Genomic DNA, 25,689 nt, shown 5'->3' with positions numbered 1-25,689 from the left:
CGTTTTTCCATGCAAATAAACAGGAATACCCTGCCTAATTAACATATGGTCAATGAAATATAAACCACTGTTTTAATCATGCCTTCCTGGCTGCAAATGGGTGGGGTGTTCTTCCACAGTGTTTGCTTAGGGTTTTTGAATAACACACAACTTGAATGTTTAAGGGCCATTTGTTTTGTCTTCAGCTGATGTGTTTAACTGACCATGAGTTATGTCTATTGCACTGTGGCGCAAAACCCATGTGCAATATTATATAACTAATATAATAGATATTACAATCAGTAGAGATTTGCCGGGCATGTCAGTGTGTAGTCCTCTTATACTTTGGGTATATCTTACAAAAAGCTGTCCATTGCATTTAACCACACCCTTGCTATGTCCCTAGTGCTTCCCATTTACTTTGAATACTGGATGTTGGTGACCTTTGTGCTTCTTGTGCAATGCTTTCTCTTGTAAATCAGAAAATTAGTCTTCTTATGAGTGTGTGAATATATATATATATATATATATATATATATATATATATATATATATATATATATATATATATATATATATTATACAGTAGTTCTTGGTAGGGTTAAAGGTAAAAATAAAGAAAAGGGACATCAACAACTTAGATACGATTAGAGGAACAATTAAGAACCCAAGAACTAAGAAGACCAAAGCATGTACACACACAAATATAATTATTTTTAAATGTATTTTAATACATTTAACTGTAATTATTTGATTTCCCCTAATTATTACATTGATTAATGTATTCATATGTAATTACAACTTCATGATTCAAGAACATGTTCAATATAGTCGCTTAAGTTCTACAATTTACGAGCATACAGATTACTGTAATATTTGTTGCGTCTTAGGTTAAGTAAGATTACTATAATTTTACAGTTCCACTTTTCCTTCCAATATTGTCATATCCAATTCCCCAACTATTGCTTTCTTCACTGCTGCAGATCCCCATCTTCCAACACTGTAGAGTTCCTCCAATAACCACACACTCACTAACCGCTTCTTTTTACCTGCCAGAGAGAACTAGTTAAGTACTATCAATATATAATTTATAGTAGTTAAAATATATACAATAACAATCCAATAAAACAATCTATAATTATTTTACACTTTTAAAATTACTGTACTACTCTGGAAAAATGTGTTTTAGCTTGCTTGTCATAAAATATGGCAATGCACCTATATCTACCACATAAATGCAAAAAAAAAATTTTGGTTTTGAAAGATTAAATGTATTTGTATGAAGAACATAATGGCGAGTATGGTAGCAATGATGTATTTACTATGTTCTTCAAAATTAACGTATCATATTGGACACATAAAATGCCTCTTTCCTGTTGGTGCCAGACCCACCGCGACAATGGCCAGAAAGATTAATTACATTACTAAATAATACATTTTGAAGGAGGGAACGGATTCTCTGCGAGTTGTACTTTTTGGGCAATGTAATGTTGGGATAAATCGAGTTGGAGTATTTCGCATCTCACCGATAGATGGCAGAAGACGATTATTTGTCAAAAAATGACAATTAGTGGCGCATTTTAAATCCATATACATTTGGCCACTAGTAAGAAAATTTAATACAATAAAACTAGCATTTGTCATCTAAACTGTTTATGTATTTTAATAAAGGTTGGGTTTATGGTTTGGGAGTTAAAAAGTGCAGCTATTTTTGATTTTGTTATTATATATTCACTTCAACTTTAAACACATCTTGTCTTACACTTGTTAATATTATCAAAACTTTTTATTAATACGTATAAACAAAGATATGTTTAAATTATTAAATTGATATTGGAAAAAAAAGTATATACTGACTATATTAAAATGCATACATTTCTATGTTTAATAAAAAATATACTATTAAATATTTGTGAACATTTTACTAGTTTTTTTTTTACTATGTTGCCATTAAAACATTGTGAAAGATTTTACACAGGTAAACAGGTAGTATTTATGGTAAAGAAAAAAGAGGTTCCTTAAGTACGGGACAAAATAATTTAACAATTAAAACACACTGTCTGAGATTTCAGTGTGTACTACACAGTCTGTGGGCTATGTTAACCAGAACCAGTTTAGCTTTTTCTTTCTATAACACGCATGCAAACAGTGGCACTTATTTTTATTTACATCCAGCGCAATGCGCAGCTTCTATATGCCTGATGTTCCGCGCGCGTGCCTTCTATGCAGCTGAAGCCCAGGAGGATTGACGCGTGCCTGGCGCGTGCCTCTCTTTATCATTTCAACCGCCAAAGGAGAGAAGGGGGGGGGGGGGGGGGGGGGGGGTATCAAGGGGCAAAAAAAGGGAGGGGACGGCACGCGTCTGGCTCATGTCAGATCTTTCCTCAGGGGTCTTTGCGCAACAAGTCCCTTTGAGGGCATGTGTTCTGAAAAAACATGAACTTTACGCCTCTGTTCTTTATTTTGCTTGTTTACGAAGTGAAGTTTGCATCATTGTGCAGTATGTACATGATTAAAATACATAAAATGATTTAATTAATTGTCTTAAAACACTAAAACATTTATTACTTTATTTAGTTTTTGGGTAAAGAATGGCCATATGTCATTTGGGCAAAAACGTTTTTTTAGTTTATCTATTTTTTAATGTATTTTGAGCAATTTTGATAATAGATACCTATGTAGCTTAAACACTAGTGGAAACCTATTTTTATTTATGCATGTTTTATTCAGCCTTGGAGCTAGAAATTACTAGAAATCTAAAAAGTGAGAATTTGTACCTTTTTATGTGTCCATAATTCATAATAGACAATACTGTATTTTGGATTAAAGTTTTATTTGTGTTTAATAAAGGTTTTCTTGTGATATTAAGAACTTATCTTAATATAATGGGAGTTAATACATGTACAATATAAACATTTATATGTATTTTACAATGTAAGTTTTAGGTCTGCAATCAGACTCAATAAATAATTTATAATAAATACCTATTATTGTTGTATGCTATGCATACATCATCATACTGTACTGTATAATGTTAAATGTATATAGATATTCCTGGGATTTTTCCAGCTTGTTTTTTTATACTGTGACAAATTGTTTGTTGTAACAAAGAAATTTATGTCTAAACCATATTTGTAATGGTAATATTTTACTTATATGATGTAAAAGCTATTTATAAACAATTTTAAATTGTATTTATTTACAGTATATATGTTTAGATATTGCTTAGATAATTTATTAGTTTGTATAAGCGATTTATTTATAATATATTTTGAAAATTAATGTTATATTATGTACTTAATTTGAATGAATAATAAAGCAAGTTAGATGGGGTAAAATAACCAAAAAGGGCTAGTGGTAAAAAAAATAATAATCACGAAACATACAGTATTCGTTTTTATTATTATTATTATTTATTCAGTTATTTATTTATTTATTTGTTATTTTAACAATCTTTGTCTTTATCTTTCTGGTCTTTGTATATTTAATAATATTACTGAAATGAAAATTGTATGATCATTTTATCCCCAAAAGTAATATAATAAAATGAAAGTATGAAAGCATGTAACTGCTAGTTTTTTATGAGTATCTTCTCGTGGGAAAGCTGTGTACACATTGGCTTTACATGGCGTGGGAACTGCATGGATTATAAGTTGCACGCGTCAGAAGCGTGACAGTTATTCAAATTTCCCTCCAATTATCAACCCCAGGAAAGGACCAACCGAAGCGACCATCTGGTGCCCCTGCCATTTACCCCTGAACAAAACAGAATTGTTCCTGGCGTGAGAAAGGGGAGAAAGACAGAGGTTTAAACATGACTCACTAACGCCATGTTGTTGCCAAGGATGGGGGGGCATTCTAGAGTTACATTTTATCACCAGAATAGGATATGAAAATTGTAAAATATGGAAATAAGGTGGTGCCCCATTTTTTTCTATTTGCGAAGAAATGAACTTGTATTTTATGTCAGTAAATGTTTCATAATAATGTTATACGCACTGGCTTATTTTTGCCATACGTGCTTATAATATAGGCATAAACACAAACATCTTATTGTTTTTGTATGAACCTTTTAATACATTTTAATACCTGAAAATTATATTATTATATATATTATAATTATATATTATATTCTTTTTGTTAATCTGCCATGAAACAATATTTCACATTCATACAGTTTTTATTTTTTATTTATTTTATTATTATTATTATTTAAGCACAGCGCATTTGCCCGCCTCGTGCGTTTCATTAGTGCCGCTCCATTGCACACGCGCATGCGCACGTACTCTTCAGCATGTGGTTTATAATAGGGTCTAGCAGTTTATACCATAACTGCGTTTACACAAAAGAATATCAGTTGTTAATTTCGTAGCATTGAACCATTTTACGTGTTTTATTTGTGTGTGCATAAAAAAAACATGACTGAACCTCAAGACCCTTGCTATTATGAGCTACCCATTTTCATGAATACTGTAGCCTTCATGTCTTTGACACACCAAAACGAGGCAATAAAGACACCAAGAGAAAATCATTTTATTGTTGGTTTTGTTTGCATATTTCTGAAGAAAACACACAACACAGAAAGCGCAAAATAATCTTTATTTCTGTCTGTAGCTCAACACACTCACACATTCACTTACACGCATGCGCTGTTTAAAGCAGCCAACCAGCATTTTAGGGGATGTGGACAGAAAATCGGACTATCCATAGGAAACAATGGAGAGAACATAACACTGTTAACATACAGTGACTGGAAGCAGGAATCGAACCCGGGACTACAGGAACTACGTTGCAGTATGACACCCACTTTACCAGCTGTGTCACTGCCCTTAGTCCTTTGTCACTGCGTTATAAAGGGATATTAAAAGCACACAAATACACACAGACATACAGTATATGCCATATATACTGTATAACGAGATGAATTTCCTGTTACCTGCAAATTATTAAACATGCAAAATAAGAACAATTTTTTTGTTTTAGTTATGTAGCTGATCACCTAATACTACTTCTTTTATGACATGATATCTATCCTAAAGTCCTCTATAGTTCAAAAAGCTACAACTATACAGTATTTGACTGGCTATCCTATTAGGTATACTAATAGAATCAGAACATCCAATGCAACAAATCAAGAAATGTTGATAATTTTTGAAAGTTTTAGATACCCTTGATCAAAGTCCATATTTATAACATGGTGCATATCTGTATTTTCTGTTAAATTATGTGAAGATTTGTTGACTTACTTTCATTTAAAATCAACAAGACATAGATTTTGACCAAGGGTACCCAAGCTTTAGCTAAATATTGTAATTGCCATATATTGCCTTTACTGAAATGTCCAAATCTTATAATCAGGTTTTGCTCAGAGTAATATATCAAATCAATGAATATATAAATGTGCTAGATAAAACTCTACATATATTCATCAACATGTATGTTCGAGGTACTTGCAAACTGTACTTTTTAATAAATTTAGGAGTAAAAAACTATCCTATACTGTCAGAATAAATCCCTAGCTATTGAACCTACAATGTAACATTTCTCATGCTGTTTTCTTATTTGCATGTATTGCAATTCCATGCACTGGCTGAAAGTTCTTAAATGTATTTAAACATTAAGTCAGACCCAGGGGGGCATTTAAAGTGTCTAACCACAGTTTTGGCAAGTGGAATGGGGGTATTTTCTAAAGGAAACCCATGCAAACATGAAACAACAGATTAAACTCCTCACAGAAGTAACGAGGCTTGTCTGGTGCCCACTTTACCAGCTGTACTGTTATTTAATTGCATGTAATTGCATTTGTTGGCATACATTTTACAATAATATTAGGAACAAAATTGACTATATTAGAACAGAATAGATTAACAATGACACCTAATCATATTTAGAAACAGTGTGACTAACTAAGTGCGGCTTGTAATCAGATCTCATTATCCAATACGATTTTAGGAGTGAATGTACCTACCACAGTTGTAGGAGGGTTTATGAAAGTTCATAAAAGATTGTCCTTCGCAGTTCTGGTCAAACTCATGCTGCTGTTTATTTCTTAAGACATGTGCAGTTATTTCTAAGCACCTTAGTAAATACATTGAAGATTTGCTTTGATACAACATTGCATTATTAAACATTACCCCCAGTTCTTATAATGTATATTTATGCACCAACTCATTAGCTTTGCTTAATTACCCCCCACCCCCACCCCCCCCCCCACACACACACACACACCCATGTTTTGTACATGGCTATGGCTTTGTGATACTGTATAGAAGACATTATGATGGGGGGTTTGGTTATTTTTGTTGTTTGTTAATGCTTAGGTCCATTTAAAGACTACAAATAGTAGTAGTTTAATGTATGTTTCTTTTTAATACATCAGGAGCAGATGTTATTATACTGAATAAACTAAAGACATCCACAATTAACTCTTAATTAAATAACCTAAATAGCCTGTTTCTATTGATAACAAATAATTACATTAAGCTTAAACTATTAAACAATCCCGAAGTATCATGCATTATTACGTAAATCATACAGAATTTCATCACACTTTAGGTATTGTGCCACACTATCCACTACACACTTCAATTCATTGTGGCACCAACAAAAATAGTTGAAGAGTTATCTGTTTTCCAGTTCTTTAAGACACTAGAATGCTTCTTTAATAACAGTGCTTCAAATGATCCTTTCTGCTTATTAAAGACTTTATGCTATATCATATAAAGCTATGATCATTAAATAATTATTTGGTATCGTACAATTTTATGCACATTATTTAGAATGCCACAACTCAACCATTTAAATATAAGCTGTCACTGACCAATGCAGCCTGACTAGAATCATTGTTGTTCTATGGCAATTATTCTACAGTATAATAATAATCTATAGGCTAAACACAATTTCACCTTACGATAATAAACATACATTGTCCATTTCTATCAAAATGCATTGAAATATACATTAATGGAGATGATGGGACTTACCAAGCATGTTCTTTCTGTCCGTGACTGTATGGCAGGAGTGGTACTGCCGGCGCGTGCGCTCGAATTGAGCGCCTTCTAGCTCTAACATCACGAGCGCAAATGAGAGCACGCGCTGTGTGGGCGTGGTGCATCTCCACCCTCTTCTGTCCTGCGTGTCTGTCAAGAAAACCAGGTTGCCTTCGTGTACGCACAAAATCACGTGCAAAAAATGCAATGCAAAAAGCAGTTATAATAATAATAATAATAAAAAAACAATAATAATAAAAAAAAGTTGCGATTAAGCATTTTAAAAATAAGATGCAGAGACAGCATTTTATATATATTTTTATTTTATTTTTAAAAACATGTTTGAATGGCTAAACCCAAAGGTGAATTAAATTGTCTTCATGAAATCACAACATGCAAACGTGCTCTGTAAAAAAAAAGCCAGATAAGAAGTGTGCCTGAAAAGATTCTGATCATATAAAAGAACCTCTTTTGGTACCTTAAAAATATTTATCTGAAGAAAAAACAACGACAGCAAAAATGATTACAATAATCAGTATCAGATGTACAAGGAATTTCATTTGGTGCAGGTGTCAACATATATACATCTAATTAAATAATAGAAGAAGAACACTATATATAAACACAGAATAAACAATACAGTACAGCATCAGTTGCAAGTGTGAAAAATTGTTCTATGGAGATTATATTAAGTAAATAAGGTGCATATGTGCATATGTGCATTGACTGCATAAGGGAAAAATGTGGGAGGCATGTGTGATGTGCAGCATGTATAATATAATCCAGGTTTATTCTGTTAAAGCTGAGGGATGTGGGTAAGCATTTTGCTTAGGACAGCAAATTGCTAAGAAAACAATGTGTAAATGATATACATTACATACACTATTATTTAAATAAAGCAGAAAATGGAATTTTAAACCTACGAAACCTATTGTGAGCTATAAAATATTACATTATATTATTAAATATTAATACAAGTTTATTGAAGCTCTCGGATGGTGCTTATAGATGCCATTGTTTGACTACATGGAAACATCTTCAATACAATTAAGATGCCACAAAAAATACACATACATTTTAATAATATAGTTGTCTATATTATTGTTTTACACCACTTACTTCCATACGTTCTTATCTTGCACGAGCAGAAGCAACAAGATGCAAAAATGTGTATGATAAAATCCAGGTTTATTCTGTTAAAGCAGAAGGATGTGGGTAAACATTTGTTTAAATGATTTTTTATATATATATATGAGCTATTTTATTTTATTGAAGCTCTCGGATGGTGCTTATAGATGCCATACATGGAAACATCTTCAATACAATTAAGATGCCACAAAAATATACATAAATTTTAATAGTTTTATCTATATTATTGTTTTACACCACTTACTTCCATACGTCCTTATCTTGCACGAGCAGGAGCAACACTGAAAGGCACGAGCTCGCTGTTCTTTCTCTTTCATTATAATTGCGAGGCCATCTGCTCTATTGTCTGAGTGGCTCGTGCCGTCCTCGTGCTATTAATATCGTCTCTACAGGGACTCAGGGGGACCCAGCAGTTCAAAAAACGCGCCTTTCTGTCCACAGCATGAGCATGTTCAAATAGATCCATTATATTATACTTTATATAATATAATACACATTTGGAGCAAACAGCCACTGTAAGAAGAACAAAAAGAGAGAAACATTATAAATAAAAGTAAAGCAGGCAGTAGAGCTGAATGCAAGCATAGTGATGTGGAAAAAAACAAGCTTGGAGTGGGGATGAACACTGTGATCTTATTGGTGGAAAAAGTCTCGGACGTCACTGAACGCTTCAGTCTAAAGGGAGAAAGAAATGTTTGTGCGTAAAGTTACACATCAGCAGATGTTCACTAGATTTTAGCTTGGTTTTTGGCGTGGGTTTGAAGTAATTAAAGCCAAATTCTGTATCTTAATGCCACAATATGCACATGAAAATGCAGCCAGAGATAAATGCTTGGATTTTGGACGCGTCTGAAAGCTTGATGCTGTCAGCCTTGCTGGGTTTATTATTATTATTATTAAGTAGTTGTAACAGTCTAGCAGTAGTAGTAGTAGTAATCCCCTTAATTCTTAAGTGAAATATACATCAATCAGCCATAACATTAAAACCACCTTCTTGTTTCTACACACACTGTCCATTTTATCAGCCTCACTTACCATATAGAAGCACTTTGTAGTTCTACAATTACTGACTGTAGTCCCTCTGTTTCTCTGCATGCTTTGTTAGCCCCCTTTCATGCTGTTCTTCAATGGTCAGGACCCCCACAGGATCACTACAGAGTAGGTATTATTTGGGTGGTGGATCATTCTCAGCACTGCAGTGACACTGGTATGAGTGGATAAGACACAGAAGCACTGCTGGAGTTTTTAAACACCTCACTGTCACTGCTGGACTGAGAATAGTCCACCAACCTAAAAAAAAACCAGCCAACAGCGCCCCGTGGGCAGCGTCTTGTGACCACTGATGAAGGTCTAGAAGATGGCAAACTCAAACAGCAGCAATAGATGAGCGATCGTCTCTGACTTTACATCTACAAGATGGATCAACTAGGTAGGAGTGTCTAATAGAGTGGACAGTGAGTGGACAAGGTATTTAAAAACTCCAGCAGCACTGCTGTGTCTGATCCACTCATACCAGCACAACACACACTAACACACCACCACCATGTCAGTGTCACTGCAGTGCTGAGAATCATCCACCACCAAAATAATACCTGCTCTGTAGGGGTCCTGTGGGGGTCCTGACCATTGAAGAACAGGGTGAAAGCAGGTTAAAAAAGTATGCAGAGAAACAGATGCAGTAATTGTAGAACTACAAAGTGCTTCTATATGGTAAGTGGCGCTGATAAAATGGACAGTGAGAGTAGAAACAAGGAGGTGGTCATAATGTTATGCTTAATTGGTTTATATAAAAATAAGAGCAACTGTATAATTCTGATAGCTTCTCAGATCAGTTTCCTCAGGTAGAATGCCTGCTCACTATTTGCTTCATCTTATCCTGACTCAACAAGATTAAACCTAGCCAATGTGGTGTAAAAATAAGCCAGCATTTTTAGGGTGTGTTTTTCAACATTATTGTGCATTATAAGTTATTTTATAGGGCTCGAATAAAGCCAATACAGTCAAACATTCTACCCAAAATACATAATTGCAGTAAGGAAATCAGTATTAATTAGAATATAAGTTATTTTAAAGAGAAAACATGTAATTCTGTCAGTGTACAGTGTTTACCCACTAAAATGCTATGGGTAAAGATGTATTTATGGTGGGCACAGTTTGATTTTCTCAAATTGTAAGCCTAAGTTGTTTAATTTGCAAGCTTTTAAGTAAGGTGTGGACATAATATAGCATCAGAAAAAAAGGCCTCAAGTGTGTAAGGTTGGTTCTTATAATGATGTGGCTTCAGAAAAACCATGAATGTGAAATGTGAAGACACTATAAACATTAAATATGGGTTTAATTGTTAAATTTTCTCAAAAACACTGTTGTATTAATATGTGGTTGCTCTATTAAGTATACAGTCTTTTCTATTCATGTTGCTCTTGGATCCTCAGACTTGTTATAATAGTTAAGCGCCACTGTAAGCAGCTTACAATCTAAGGATATGAGCAGACACCTACTGATACCTGTAATAAATAAATGTCAATATAAATAGAAATAAAGTATTCTTTATGTGGTCATATGAATCTCAGACTCACCCTTAACATCACAATGGAACACCCCCACCACCACCACGAAAGACAAGCTTTTTCATCACACACCACATATGACCAGGACTAAACAGAGCACATCTTTATACCCAATAGCAGATGTTCACCACACAGTGTTAGTTCCAGGGAACTATATGTTTTGCTTTCTTACTTATTGGAGACCAAAGGACTAGTGCACAGTTTTCCAACCCAATGTTTGATTGTTTATACAATACCATATTTTACATCTGTTTAAAATCATAGTCAAATCAATGTTAAAGTTTTGGATTAAGTCAAGTATGTCACATAGTCAAGATCTAAAACTAATACTGCATAGTAGGACAACATATACACACACACTGATAAGCCATAACATTAAAACCACCTCATTGTTTCTACACTCACTGTCCATTTTTTTCAGCTCCACTTATCATATAGAAGCACTTTGTAGTTCTGTAGTCCATCTGTTTCTCTACATACTTTTTTATCCTGCTTTTACCCTGTTCTTCAATGGTCAGGACCCCCACAGGACCACCACAGAGTAGGTATTATTTGGGTGGTGGATGATTCTCAGCACTGCAGTGACACTGACGTGGTGGTGGTGTGTTAGTGTGTGTTGTGCTGGTATGAGTGGATCAGAGTTGCTGGAGTTTTTAAATACCGTATCCACTCACTGTCCACTCTACTGGACACTTCTACCTAGTTTTTCCACCTTGTAGATGTAAAGACAGTGACCATCGCTCATCTATTGCTGCTGTTTGAGTTTGCCATCTTCTAGACCTTCATCAGTGGTCACAGGACGCTGCCCACGGGGCGCTGTTGGCTGGATATTTTTGGTTGGGTGGAGGTGGTTAAAATGTTATGCCTCATCAGTGTATATAGATTGTGTCTTCATGCATTGGTCTTTGATACACAAGGTATGTGAATGGCAGACATCCTTTGTGTTGTGATCATAAAGGTGGCTATAACCTGTGGCTATTTTCTGTGGATACTTATTTGGGGCATTGCTATGCTATGATTTGCTTCTGTTGTTTACTGATGGTTGTCATGTTTTATACAAATCGTTTGGTTTGACATCTCAGTGTTGAGGAAGCTACTTTTATGAAGTAATTTAATATTCTGCCTAATTTTGAAAGTTCTTTATGATAAACATTCAACAGGTTTAACATGTAGGCACAAAAGAGCAGACACACTACTTAATAGAGGCTTGACTTTAATGCATTAATTCATTCATTCACTGTCTGTTTTACCACCACTTTATCCTATTCAGGGTCACAGTGGGTCCGAATCTCTGGGCGAAAGGCAGGAACCAACCAGGACAAGTCACCAGTCCATCACAGGACAAACACACATTCACACCTATGGGGACTTTAGTATCCAATTAACCTGACTGCAAATCTTTGGACTGTGGAAAAAAACAGAGCACCCAGTGGAAATCTGATACCAAAATTTTACTTTCTGGCTTTTTCTGAAAAGCTACAATTACAGTTAGTGGAAACCCAACGATACTCGGAACACCATACTCATAGTATAAAGTGTGGCAACATTATGGTGTGGTTATGTTTTTCATTAGCACGGTGTGGGAAAGTGGTCAGTGGTTTGGTGTTGGCAAAATATGGTGAGCTAAGCATTTGAGACTTGAGTCTTGGAGCCAGTTCGACTTTAAACAGGACAACGACCATAAGCATACTGCCAAATCTACACTGGAGAAACTAATTGTGCCTATACTAAGCCTAGTGTAAGATCAGATCTTAATCTGACAGAGAATCTGCATCAGTATTTGACAATTTCTTTCTACCATTTACATCCATTAATTCTAACAGACCACAATTTTACCAAAAGGAAATGGGCAAAAAATGAGGATCCAGCTGGAAAGGCTGATAAAGACATACCCCAGAATACTTAGTTGAAGGATTGCAGGCAAAATAGAGTGAGTTAAACATTTAAGAGACTTGAGACTTGGGGCAGGTTTACCTTCAAACAGGATAACCACCCTAAGCATACTGCTAAATCTACACTGGAGAAACTTATCGTGTTAGAATAGTCTAGTCAAAGCTTGGATCTTAGTTTGATTAAGAATCTGCATCAAGATTTGACATTTGCTTTCCACCAATTGTATCCATCAAATCTAACAGACCACAATTTTGCCAAGAGGACAAAATATGAGGATCCAGATGCACAAGGCTGGTAAAGACATATCCCAGAATACCTAGTTGAAGGATTGCAAAATAGAGTGAGTTAAGCATTGCTTAAGCATAAGCAGTGTTGGCAGCATATGATGTTACATTTTTTATAATCAGTGTTTGGGAAATTGGTCAGGATTGGTGGCAAAATATGGTGGGCAGGTTTGCCTTCAAACAGAATAACCACCCTAAGTATACTTCCAAATCTACACTGGAAAAACACACTGTGTTATAATTGTCTAGTCATAAGTCAAAGCTCAGATCTGATTGAGAATCAGCATCAAGATTTGACAACTGCTTTTCACCAGTTGTCTTCATCAAATCTAACAGACTGCAATTTTGCCAAGAGGATATGGGCAAAAAATATGAGATATCCAGATGCACAAGGCTGGTAAAAACATATCCCAGAATACTATGCTGAAGATGATTCAAACACATATTGAACCTATGGGATGAATGTTCATACAAGCTTTTTTGCTTAATTAATTTTTGTGTCCAATTTATCAGCTCCACTTACCATATAGGAGCACTTTGTAGTTCTACAATAACTGACTGTAGTCCATCTGTTTCTCTACATAATTTTTTAACCTGCGTTCACCCTGTTCTTCAATGGTCAGAACCCCCACAGGACCACCACAGAGCAGGTATTACTTGGTTGGTGGATCATTCTCAGCACTGCAGTGACACTGACATGGTGGTGGTGTGTTAGTGTGTGTTGTGCTGGTATGAGTGGATCAGACACAGCAGCGCTGCTGGAGTTTTTAAATACCTTGTCCACTCACTGTCCACTCTATTAGACACTCCTACCTAGTTTTTCCACCTTGTAGATGTAAAGTCAGAGATGATCTATTGCTGCTGTTTGAGTTGGTCATCTTCTAGACCTTCATCAGTGGTCACAGGATGCTGCTTACGGGGCGCTGTTGGCTGGAAGTTTTTGGTGGGTGAACTATTCTCAGTCCAGCAGTGACAGTGAGGTGTTTAAAACCTCATCCACTCATACCAGCACAACACACACTAACACACCACCACCATGTCATTGTAAGTGCAGTGCTGAGAATGATCCACCACCCAAATAATACCTGCTTTGTAGTGGTCCTGTGGGGGTCCTGACCCCTAAAGAACAGCATGAAAGGGGGCTAACAAAGAATACAGAGAGAGAGATGGACTACAGTCAGTAATTGTAGAACTACAAAGTGCTTCTATATGGTAAGTGGAGCTGATAAAATGGACAGTGAGTGTAGAAACAATGAGGTGGTTTTAATGTTATGGCTGATCAGTGTATATTTTGCCTATTCGTTGGCATATTGTGTTAATCCTCAATTCTTAAGTCTATTTTATGTAAATATTTTACTTTTCATAATAAAGTAACACTTAAAACTTGTATTAATTTTTATAGTATTGCATTAAATGGTAAATACTGGGTATTTAAATGTACACATAGCTGGACTGGAGCTAAAACCACAACCTTGAAAAAGATAACAGCACACCCTTCGAAGCATGCACAGATGGAATACCCACGCCATAAATATGCACAAAAGGGTTTAACCGAAATCATCTCTGAGTTCTCCCCACACCACCACCAGGAGTCGAATAACAAGTGGCTGGACAGTTGATTGATCCCATGTTAAACCAGGGACGCATGCATTACGCATTAAAACAGCTTTTATCTGGTTTGTGTCTTAATAAAATAATACATTATTTAATCAACACAATTAAAGGTTTATGCAACTGGGATACAATTGAATAAATGTGTTCAAGATGCCCAAGAAAAGAGGGCCAAACTGTTCAAGTGCAAATTGTTTTGGATTATAAGATGTAATAATGAGATGTAGGCTGGTTTGTGCGGGAAAAGGCTACAAGTCGGACATGGAGGGGAAGGTCAGAGTGGATGGGGGTTGGTGTCTAATCTGCTGGTGCCCTTTGGCTGCAGAGCAGATGTTCACCAGGCGCGCATTGATGGCTCGTGCCAAACGCGTGAACGCTGCATCCATTAAAGCGCAACGAGGTTTCCAATGTGAACTACTTGAATAATAACATATATAAGTATATAAACACTTTATACTATAGTATACTAACAAGTATACTATTCTTTTGAATATTGTAGACAGAATAAAATACTTACATAAGGTTTTTTTTTTGTTTAAAATCATTAAAAAAGGGCTGACAAAACCAAAAATCAGTCAGTGCAATACAGTATAATGGAAGTTTGTCATGACAGGTTGCTGGACGCCCCCTCCCCCCAGCTTAACTGTGTCCAACGGCCCAAAGGAGTCCACTGAGTCCAGTTGGTAGCCAAACGTCACACACTTTTTTTGGTTGCAGCCAATCATAACTGTGGTAAGGTATAAACATATGTCAATCGTAATAGCGTGGCTTGGCTTGGTTGTTTTGCTCTTGGGGGTATGAAAAACATCAAACCACTCCTATGTCTTGAAGCCATAGTATGCAAATAACCTTTTGGCTGTTAATGCACCTACTGATGCCATATTTCTGCTTGGATGTAGTAAACATATGCAAGCAAATACAAGAAATATCATTTACCTAACACAGTCTTGTATTGTCCCTTGTCCAGGGAATATAACCTGCATATCTTCTGTAAATCTGTACATTTTTAGCACCACTTCAAACTAAAACGTGTATTAACCTGCTTGTTTCTTTTAAAACACTAGAAGCTTTACTATCTGTGATGTATTACATTTTACAATCCAGATTGCTTGTGTGGGTGTTGCAGTAAGAGGTGGTAATCAATACTTGTTTGTTTGTTTGTTTATTAGTATTTTAACGTCAAGTTTTACACTTTGGTTACAGTCATGACAGGTAGTTACTCATTACACAAGGTTTATCAGTTCACAAGGTTATATCGAACACAGCCTTGGACAATTTAGTGCATGTCTTTGGATTGTGGGAGGAAACTGAAGCACCCGGAGGAAACCCACACGGACATGGGGAGAGCATGCAAACTCCACACAGAAAGGACCTGGACCACCCCACCAGGGGATCGAACCCAGGACCTTCTTGCTGTGAGGGGACAGTGCTACCCACCGAGCCACCATGCCACCCAACCAATAATTGACACCATAAACGTCCTACACTAGGTACCTATAGACAGAAAGTTATTAACAAACTGTTTTAGCACAAAAGCATTAACCGTCTTGCCAATCTTTATTAAAAATATATATTAATTTTACGTTATGGGTCAACTTTAAAAAAACAAAATTGCCAAAAAAGTTTGTAGATTTATTTCATGTCCTATGTTGCTCTCTGGCTCACACTTTATCAGCTGCATTGTGTCATCTGACTATTTTAAAATAGCATTAAAAGTGTATTTAAGTCCTACAGTTCTAAAATCAACAAAACATCAACAAATACTCAAGTGTAAAAAGTTAATGCATATTTGTCACACTAAATTAATCGGCTTATTTGGCAAGAAATTTAATTATTTAATTCAAAGGACAAAGTCATCTAACATGCACATTACCCTTGTAAAAATAGCTAACTGCAATATCCCACTGCAGCTACATGCTTTTTGTAATTAGATTTTAAAACTTAAAACCTGACTTGATTTTTTTGTGATTTGGATCTTTGTTCTACTTTGTAAACCAATTACACCTCAGGTTAGCTGTGTTTTTGTCCTTGTTGCCCCCATCATCCATTTCTTTGCCTGTTCTCTTTGTATTCTCTTTGAGTCAAAGCTGAGATCAAAAACCTCAAATGTTTGTTAGATGTTTTTCTTTATTCTTTTGGAACTTGGAACTGGAGTTGTAATTTTAGCAGGTCATTCTCACTGTGAATTGTAAAGACCTAAAGCCTTAGACATCTCTTTGTAACCATTTACTAAACTGCTATATTTTACCAACGTTTTTTGGCACCAGGGCAGAGCGTTTTAGGGAAAACTGTCTGGTTGTGATGACAAGATCTACAATACTGTTTATATGGTTAATATGCATGGTGAATGTCACTGTTTTATGAGTAAATTTTGTTTAGTTTTTAAAAAGCACAATTTTGTAATGCAAAGAATCAGAATCAGAATCTTTATTGTTCGCCAAGTACCAGATGTACAAGGAATTTTGGTGCAGGTGCCAACATACATACATCAAGTTAAATAATAGAAAAGAAACACTATATATAAACATAGAAGATATAGCAGTGACATGACATGACTGACAAGATGTGCAGTACAGTACAAAGACAAACTTTAATTAAAAAAATAGAAAAGGTATATTTTATATATGTATATGTATATACATACTGTATATATGTATATGTACAGTGTATCACAAAAGTGAGTACACCCCTCACATTTCTGCAAATATTTTATTATATCTTTTCATGGGACAACACTATAGAAATAAAACTTGGATATAACTTAGAGTAGTCAGTGTACAACTTGTATAGCAGTGTGGATTTACTGTCTTCTGAAATAACTCAACACACAGCCATTAATGTCTAAATGGCTGGCAACATAAGTGAGTACACCCCACAGTGAACATGTCCAAATTGTGCCCAAAGTGTCAATATTTTGTGTGACCACCATTATTATCCAGCACTGCCTTAACCCTCCTGGGCATGGAATTCACCAGAGCTGCACAGGTTGCTACTGGAATCCTCTTCCACTCCTCCATGATGACATCACGGAGCTGGTGGATGTTAGACACCTTGAACTCCTCCACCTTCCACTTGAGGATGCGCCACAGGTGCTCAATTGGGTTTAGTCCATCTAGTTGTCATCTTGGAGGTTGTGTTTGGGGTCGTTATCCTGTTGGAAAACTGCCATGAGGCCCAGTTTTCGAAGGGAGGGGATCATGCTCTGTTTCAGAATGTCACAGTACATGTTGGAATTCATGTTTCCCTCAATGAACTGCAGCTCCCCAGTGCCAGCAACACTCATGCAGCCCAAGACCATGATGCTACCACCACCATGCTTGACTGTAGGCAAGATACAGTTGTCTTGGTACTTCTCACCAGGGCGCCGCCACACATGCTGGACACCATCTGAGCCAAACAAGTTTATCTTGGTCTCGTCAGACCACAAGGCATTCCAGTAATCCATGTTCTTGGACTGCTTGTCTTCAGCAAACTGTTTGCGGGCTTTCTTGTGCGTCAGCTTCCTTCTGGGATGATTACCATGCAGACCGAGTTGATGCAGTGTGCGGCGTATGGTCTGAGCACTGACAGGCTGACCTCCCACGTCTTCAACCTCTGCAGCAATGCTGGCAGCACTCATGTGTCTATTTTTTAAAGCCAACCTCTGGATATGACGCCGAACACGTGGACTCAACTTCTTTGGTCGACCCTGGCGAAGCCTGTTCCGAGTGGAACCTGTCCTGGAAAACCGCTGTATGACCTTGGCCACCATGCTGTAGCTCAGTTTCAGGGTGTTAGCAATCTTCTTATAGCCCAGGCCATCTTTGTGGAGAGCAACAATTCTATTTCTCACATCCTCAGAGAGTTCTTTGCCATGAGGTGCCATGTTGAATATCCAGTGGCCAGTATGAGAGAATTGTACCCAAAACACCAAATTTAACAGCCCTGCTCCCCATTTACACCTGGGACCTTGACACATGACACCAGGGAGGGACAACGACACATTTGGGCACAATTTGGACATTTATCACTTATGTTGCCAGCTATTTAGACATTAATGGCTGTGTGTTGAGTTATTTTCAGAAGACAGTAAATCTACACTGCTATACAAGCTGTACACTGACTACTCTAAGTTATATCCAAGTTTCATGTCTATAGTGTTGTCCCATGAAAAGATATAATAAAATATTTGCAGAAATGTGAGGGGTGTACTCACTTTTGTGATACACTGCATATACATATACTGTATATATATATATATATATATATATATATATATATATATACAGTATATATACTGTATAATGAAACTATATCATTATCAGTTTTTATTTTATATATATCAAGTTTCATTTTATACATATATAGAGTTTCATTATATATATATACAGTGTATCACAAAAGTGAGTACACCCCTCACATTTCTGCAGATATTTAAGTATATCTTTTCATGGGACAACACTGACAAAATGACACTTTGACACAATGAAAAGTAGTCTGTGTGCAGCTTATATAACAGTGTAAATTTATTCTTCCCTCAAAATAACTCAATATACAGCCATTAATGTCTAAACCACCGGCAACAAAAGTGAGTACACCCCTAAGTGAAAGTTCCTGAAGTGTCAATATTTTGTGTGGCCATCATTATTTCCCAGAACTGCCTTAACTCTCCTGGGCATGGAGTTTACCAGAGCTTCACAGGTTGCCACTGGAATGCTTTTCCACTCCTCCATGACGACATCACGGAGCTGGCGGATATTCGAGACTTTGCACTCCTCCACCTTCCGCTTGAGGATGCCCCAAAGATGTTCTATTGGGTTTAGGTCTGGAGACATGCTTGGCCAGTCCATCACCTTTACCCTCAGCCTCTTCAATAAAGCAGTGGTCGTCTTAGAGGTGTGTTTGGGGTCATTATCATGCTGGAACACTGCCCTGAGACCCAGTTTCCGGAGGGAGGGGATCATGCTCTGCTTCAGTATTTCACAGTACATATTGGAGTTCATGTGTCCCTCAATGAAATGTAACTCCCCAACACCTGCTGCACTCATGCAGCCCCAGACCATGGCATTCCCACCACCATGCTTGACTGTAGGCATGACACACTTATCTTTGTACTCCTCACCTGATTGCCGCCACACATGCTTGAGACCATCTGAACCAAACAAATTAATCTTGGTCTCATCAGACCATAGGACATGGTTCCAGTAATCCATGTCCTTTGTTGACATGTCTTCAGCAAACTGTTTGCGGGCTTTCTTGTGTAGAGACTTCAGAAAAGGCTTCCTTCTGAGGTGACAGCCATGCAGACCAATTTGATGTAGTGTGCGGCGTATGGTCTGAGCACTGACAGGCTGACCCCCCACCTTTTCAATCTCTGCAGCAATGCTGACAGCACTCCTGCGCCTATCTTTCAAAGACAGCAGTTGGATGTGACGCTGAGCACGTGCACTCAGCTTCTTTGGACGACCAACGCGAGGTCTGTTCTGAGTGGACCCTGCTCTTTTAAAACGCTGGATGATCTTGGCCACTGTGCTGCAGCTCAGTTTCAGGGTGTTGGCAATCTTCTTGTAGCCTTGGCCATCTTCATGTAGCGCAACAATTCGTCTTTTAGGATCCTCGGAGAGTTCTTTGCCATGAGGTGCCATGTTGGAACTTTCAGTGACCAGTATGAGAGAGTGTGAGAGCTGTACTACTAAATTGAACACACCTGCTCCCTATGCACACCTGAGACCTAGTAACACTAACAAATCACATGACATTTTGGAGGGAAAATGACAAGCAGTGCTCAATTTGGACATTTAGGGGTGTAGTCTCTTAGGGGTGTACTCACTTTTGTTGCCGGTGGTTTAGACATTAATGGCTGTATATTGAGTTATTTTGAGGGAAGAATAAATTTACACTGTTATATAAGCTGCACACAGACTACTTTTCATTGTGTCAAAGTGTCATTTTGTCAGTGTTGTCCCATGAAAAGATATACTTAAATATCTGCAGAAATGTGAGGGGTGTACTCACTTTTGTGATACACTGTATATATATATATATAAAAATATATGTATATCGAGTTTCATTCCATGTATATCAGTGTTTGCTAAATATCTCCTGTTTGGCTTGCCATAATATATATATATATATATATATATATATAAACACTGACATGCTATATTGTTTATTTTATTCTGTGTTTATATATATAATATACCTTTTCTAAAGTACCAGTTTTATGCCAGCTTTATGCAACAGCCTATGTTTTTTATTGATCTAAACTCAAAATTGAAATAACAAGAGGGGGCAAATACTTTTTTACAATTGAAATAGCTCACTGTATAACCCCGCCAAATGTTTCGGCGCGTGCCAGCAATCCTGAGCTGAAATAGATGCTCTAATCAGCAGATGGTCATTATTCCTCAATGGGAAAAGCGGGATTCTCCAGTGGCTAACAAACCCCCCCTTCCCCCCTTTCGCGTCAGCGGTGAGGACAATAGATTTGGGACACTCCCTCTGACGCTGGAGACCTGTATAAAAGACAAGATTCGTCCCAACAGACCACAAACCAGCTTCGAAGTTCTATAAACTCACATCTAGGAGAACATTGCAAAACCATGAGCCCCAATATGATCTCCATCTCCAGTGCCCACTCATTCAGCTCCAGAATGACTGTGGCTCAGAGAAAAGAAGCAAATGCACTTAGAAAGGTGAGAGCAAACTTTAAACCCTTAATGTCTTACAAAATTTTAGATGTGCTTTACCAGTTTTCACAGTTTGTGGCTTAATTTCAGGTCAATAATGTTGTTTTTTAAATGAATTGTTTTTCAGACTCTGAAACCCTTAATGGAAAAGAGAAGGCGCGCTCGCATCAATGAGAGCATCAACAAGTTAAAGGCGCTCATTGTACCTCTGGTCGGCAAAGATGTAAGTATGTTTGAAATCTGTATACATTCCTTTTATTTAAGAAAACTGTTTACCAGGATTAAGTTTAATATTTGATCTCTATTTTCCCCAGACTTCACGCTATTCAAAGCTGGAGAAAGCCGACGTTCTTGAAATGACCGTTAGATACTTCAAAGATCTCCCATCCTCACCAGTTAAAGGTAAATGCGCATTTATATTAATCCAACACCTATTTCAGCATATGTTTTAAATTGCTGCTTTAAGTTGTAGCCAACAATATCTAATTGTATTTCTTTTTACCCTTTACCTAATAGCACAAGCAGACAGTTACAGACAGGGCTATGAAGCCTGCCTGCAGCGCGTCTCCGCGCTTCTCCCACGCACGAGCCTAGACCAAGAAACCTGCGCGCGCGTGCACGACTTCATCCAACAGTCAATGCGCTCGGTCCCGGCCTGCCACAAGTGCAACAAACAGACCCCCAGCAAGCTCTCATCCATCCAGCAAGAGCGACCGCTGAGCCAGAAGTCAAACCTGATCCCACAAAGCGATAACCGTGCAAGCATCATTGAATCGAATTCTGCCAGAGCTCAGGTTGCACCCCAGGCTGCCATGCAGAACATGTGGAGACCCTGGTAGAGAGCCACTTCTAGCTTTTGATATTTATTTAAAAATATGTCACAGTTTTATAGCTCTAATGTTATCTATTATCTGTAACACGCATAAGCTCGTTAAAATGACTGTCCTTGATGATGCATGATGTTTGGACTTGGCACAGATCAATGATATAGAAATATGCCACGTTATGAATGCAATCCTCTCCGGGGTTTCAAGAAATACGGGTTGTAAAAACACTATTGTAAACCCCAAGGGTTATTATTATATATTTACGAGGTTTGCACCACTGACTTTTGTGTATTTGGTCTGTGCAAAGAAATGTAAACACTGTGTGTTAGTAAGTTTATTAATAATGTGAATGATGCTGTGTGCTATTCGAGACCACTTATTGTGAATCAGCAAACATAAATAATAAAGTTGTTCAATATTTGAAATTGTTTGTGTAAGACTTTTCTTTATTTATTCATATAAAAAATAAGTGTTTGTGAGGTTCTGGAGGTGGAAAGAAAATGTGAGATCAATATGAATCTTCTTTTTGTACCAGAAATAAAACACAGATCTGCCATAACATTAAAACCACCTCCTTGTTTCTACACACACTGTGCATTTTATCAGCTCTACTTACCATATAGAAACACTTTGTAATTCTACAATTACTGACTGTAGTCCATCTGTTTCTCTGCATGCTTTGTTAGCCCCCTTTCATGCTGTTCTTCAATGGTCAGGACCCCCACAGAGCAGATATTATTTGGGTGGTGGATCATTCTCAGCGCTGCAGTGACACTGACATGGTGGTGGTGTGTTAGTGTGTGTTGTGCTGGTATGAGTGGATAAGACACAGCAGCGCTGCTGGAGTTTTTAAACACCTCACTGTCACTGCTGGATTGAGAATAGTCCACCAACCAAAAATATCAAGCCAACAGCCCCCCATGGGCAGCGTCCTGTGACCACTGATCAAACAGCAGCAGTAGATGAGCAATCGTCTCTGACTTTACATCTACAAGGTGGACCAACTAGATAGGAGTGTCTAATAGAGTGGGCAGTGAGTGGATGCGTATTTAAAAACTCCAGCAGTGCTGCTGTGCCTGATCCACTCATACCAGCACAACACACACTAACACACCACCACCATGTCATTGTAAATGCAGTGCTGAGAATGATCCACCACCTAAATAATACCTGCTCCTTGGTGGTCCTGTGGGGGTCCTGACCATTGAAGTAAGTAAAAGCAGGTTAAAAAGTATGTAGAGAAATAGATGGACTACTGTCAGTAATTGTAGAACTACAAAGTGGAGCTGATAAAATGGACAGTGAGTGTAGAAACAAGGAGGTGGTTTTAATGTTATGGCTGATCAGTGTATGAATTCTGTATGATCACATATCAGAGCAGCCTTGATGCCATTAAGCAAAATCAAATTACTACCCACTACTCTCTGAAGGATGCATCAAAAAATCAATTCCAAGACAAGATCACTATGCCAAATCCCCTCTATGCAATTTAACAACAAAACAGTATTTATAAATAAAACACATTTCCACTAGCATTTAGATTATTGTTGGTACTCTTCAAGTAAATGTAAGAATACACTGACCAGACATAACATTATGACCACTGACAGGTGAAGTGAATAACACTGATTATCTCTTTGTTACGGCACATGTTAGTGGGTGGGATATATTAGGCAGCAAGTGAACATTTGATCCTCAAAGTTGATGTGTTAGAAGCAGGAAAAATGAACAAGCGTAAGGATTTGAGCGAGTTTGACAAGAGCCAAATTGTGATGGCTAGACGACTGGGTCAGGGCAAATCCAAAACTGCAGCTCTTGCGGGGTGTTCCCGGTCTGCAGTGGTCAGAACCTATCAAAAGTGGTCCAAGGAAGGAACAGTGTTAAACCGGCAACAGGGTCATGGGCGGCCAAGGCCCATTGATGCACGTGGGGAGCGAAGGCTGGCCTGTGTGGTCCGATCCAACAGACAAGCTACTGTAGCTCAAATTGCTGAAGAAGTTCATGCTGGTTCTGATAGAAAGGTGGCAGAATACACAGTGCATCACAGTTTGTTGTGTGTGGGGCTGCATAGCCGCAGATCAGTCATTTAGGAAGGTGTTATGCCTGATCGGTGTATACATTTGTGATGCTTTTGCTCAAGGACAAAACTCACAGGGTCTGCTAATGTATCCACGACTTGAATGAAAATATACAACAAAAAGTCTCTGTAAACAGAAAAAAGAATTGATACAGCTATGCAACTCATGAGGACATAAGTTACACATTTTTGAGTTAAAATGAACTCTTGACAAATGTCCATATGCACTTTCATTTAACCCCCAGTCTCTGTACTATGTGTAACATCCTTTTGCCTTGATAACCTTCTTTAATAAACAATTGAGGTAAGTGCTAACAAGCTTCTGACACCTCTCATGTGAAGTCTTTGCCTTTCTTCTTGTACAAAGGCTTCCAGCTCATTGAGGTTTGATGGCTTTTATGCTGAAACTGGTTTCTTTAAATCCAACTTTCTAATTTCTCATTTTCAATGAGATTTGAATCTGGAGACTGAGAAGAATACTCCAGGACATTCCAGGACAAGATTCCCTATCCAAGCTTTGGTTGACTTGAAAATGTGCTTGGGATCATAAGTCCACTTATCACCACATTTCAATTACTAAGGCACAATATTTAAAATTTATTGATATTTTTGTGCCAGTCAAACAGTCAAGCTGGCCAGTTCCAGCAGCAGAAAAACATCCCCCACATCATCACTGACCCTCCTCCATGGGATAATATTCTTCTTCTTGTGCCTGTGCTTCTTGGTCAAGAGTAGTGTGCATTGTGGAGTCTGGTCATGATACTGGTTTTTAAATTATTATATTATGGTTGCTACTGACACATTTGCCTCAGTCTTAATCAGGTCATCCTGAAAGTCTGTTTTTCTGATAAAATTGCTAAGGCCTCTGGGTGAGATTTTGGGCTCTATCTTAAGGCCAGGCAGGTTTGCTGCTGTGCCATATGCTTGGAACTACTCCCAAGGGTGTCCCAATTTTGGTTTTCTTCATTTAAATTAAGTAACAAATGGAAGTACTGTAAATAGTTTGGAAAGGCTGCATTGTGTTTTCAAGACAAAAACCAAACAAAAGAGTCCAAATAACTTGTGTCAAGACATAAACCAGTACACAATTGTAAGCAACATCTAAGGCTTTGAATATTTCCAGGACCACATTGAACTGGATGGTTTTGACATAGAAGCTGTTAGCACAACCTTAAACCTTCAGTTGGCAGCTCAGCCTATTTGGTCATCTGGGCAAGAAGAGCCTTGTTCAGGGAGTTAATAAAAAAACTGACACTGACTTTAAAAGCCCTTCAAGAGTTTGGGCAGAGATGGTAGAATCAGTTCAACAGACAACCTTCTTTGTAGCACTTCAAATCAAGAATGTATGTCAGGTCTGATGAAACTAAAACACTTTAGGAGGAACAGCTAGCACTATGTAGTGTGACAAACAGGCACTGCAGGTCACTGTATGTTACCTGGCTACGTACAGTGAAGGCAGCATCATGATATGATGGTGCTTCTTAGTGGCAAGGACAAGGAGACTGGTAAAGACTGAGGGACATGTGAATGCAACCAAATACAGAAACAATTAGAAAACCTCCTCTATAGAACATGCAATGTCAAACTGGGATGACAGTACACCTTTCATCATGACCATGACCCAAAGAATGTACCCAAAACAACA

General features: G+C 37.5%; 1 protein-coding gene across 1 annotated transcript; it reads left to right on the top strand.

The window, feature by feature from the left end:
- Positions 1 to 21,053: 21,053 nt before the first annotated feature.
- On the top strand, positions 21,054 to 21,979 carry hes2.1 (hes family bHLH transcription factor 2, tandem duplicate 1). Its single transcript, XM_062998533.1, has 4 exons — positions 21,054 to 21,146; positions 21,268 to 21,363; positions 21,455 to 21,542; positions 21,657 to 21,979. The coding sequence occupies exons 1-4, from the start codon at positions 21,054 to 21,056 to the stop codon at positions 21,977 to 21,979; spliced, it is 600 nt and encodes a 199-aa protein (XP_062854603.1).
- Positions 21,980 to 25,689: the final 3,710 nt, after the last annotated feature.

This window comes from Trichomycterus rosablanca, chromosome 7, assembly GCF_030014385.1.
Source record: "Trichomycterus rosablanca isolate fTriRos1 chromosome 7, fTriRos1.hap1, whole genome shotgun sequence".
NCBI classification, from domain to species: Eukaryota; Metazoa; Chordata; class Actinopteri; order Siluriformes; family Trichomycteridae; genus Trichomycterus; species Trichomycterus rosablanca.
The sequence above is the reverse complement of the archived record's forward strand: the minus strand, read 5'-3'. Positions and strand labels throughout refer to the sequence as shown.

Bases quoted from the DNA above. Each gene is read 5' to 3' on its own strand.
- hes2.1 (XM_062998533.1), top strand. From the start codon at position 21,054: ATGAGCCCCAATATGATCTCCATCTCCAGTGCCCACTCATTCAGCTCC. The intron at 21,364-21,454 runs GTAAGTATGTTT...TATTTTCCCCAG, and splicing joins TACCTCTGGTCGGCAAAGAT to ACTTCACGCTATTCAAAGCT. The intron at 21,543-21,656 runs GTAAATGCGCAT...TTTACCTAATAG, and splicing joins CCCATCCTCACCAGTTAAAG to CACAAGCAGACAGTTACAGA.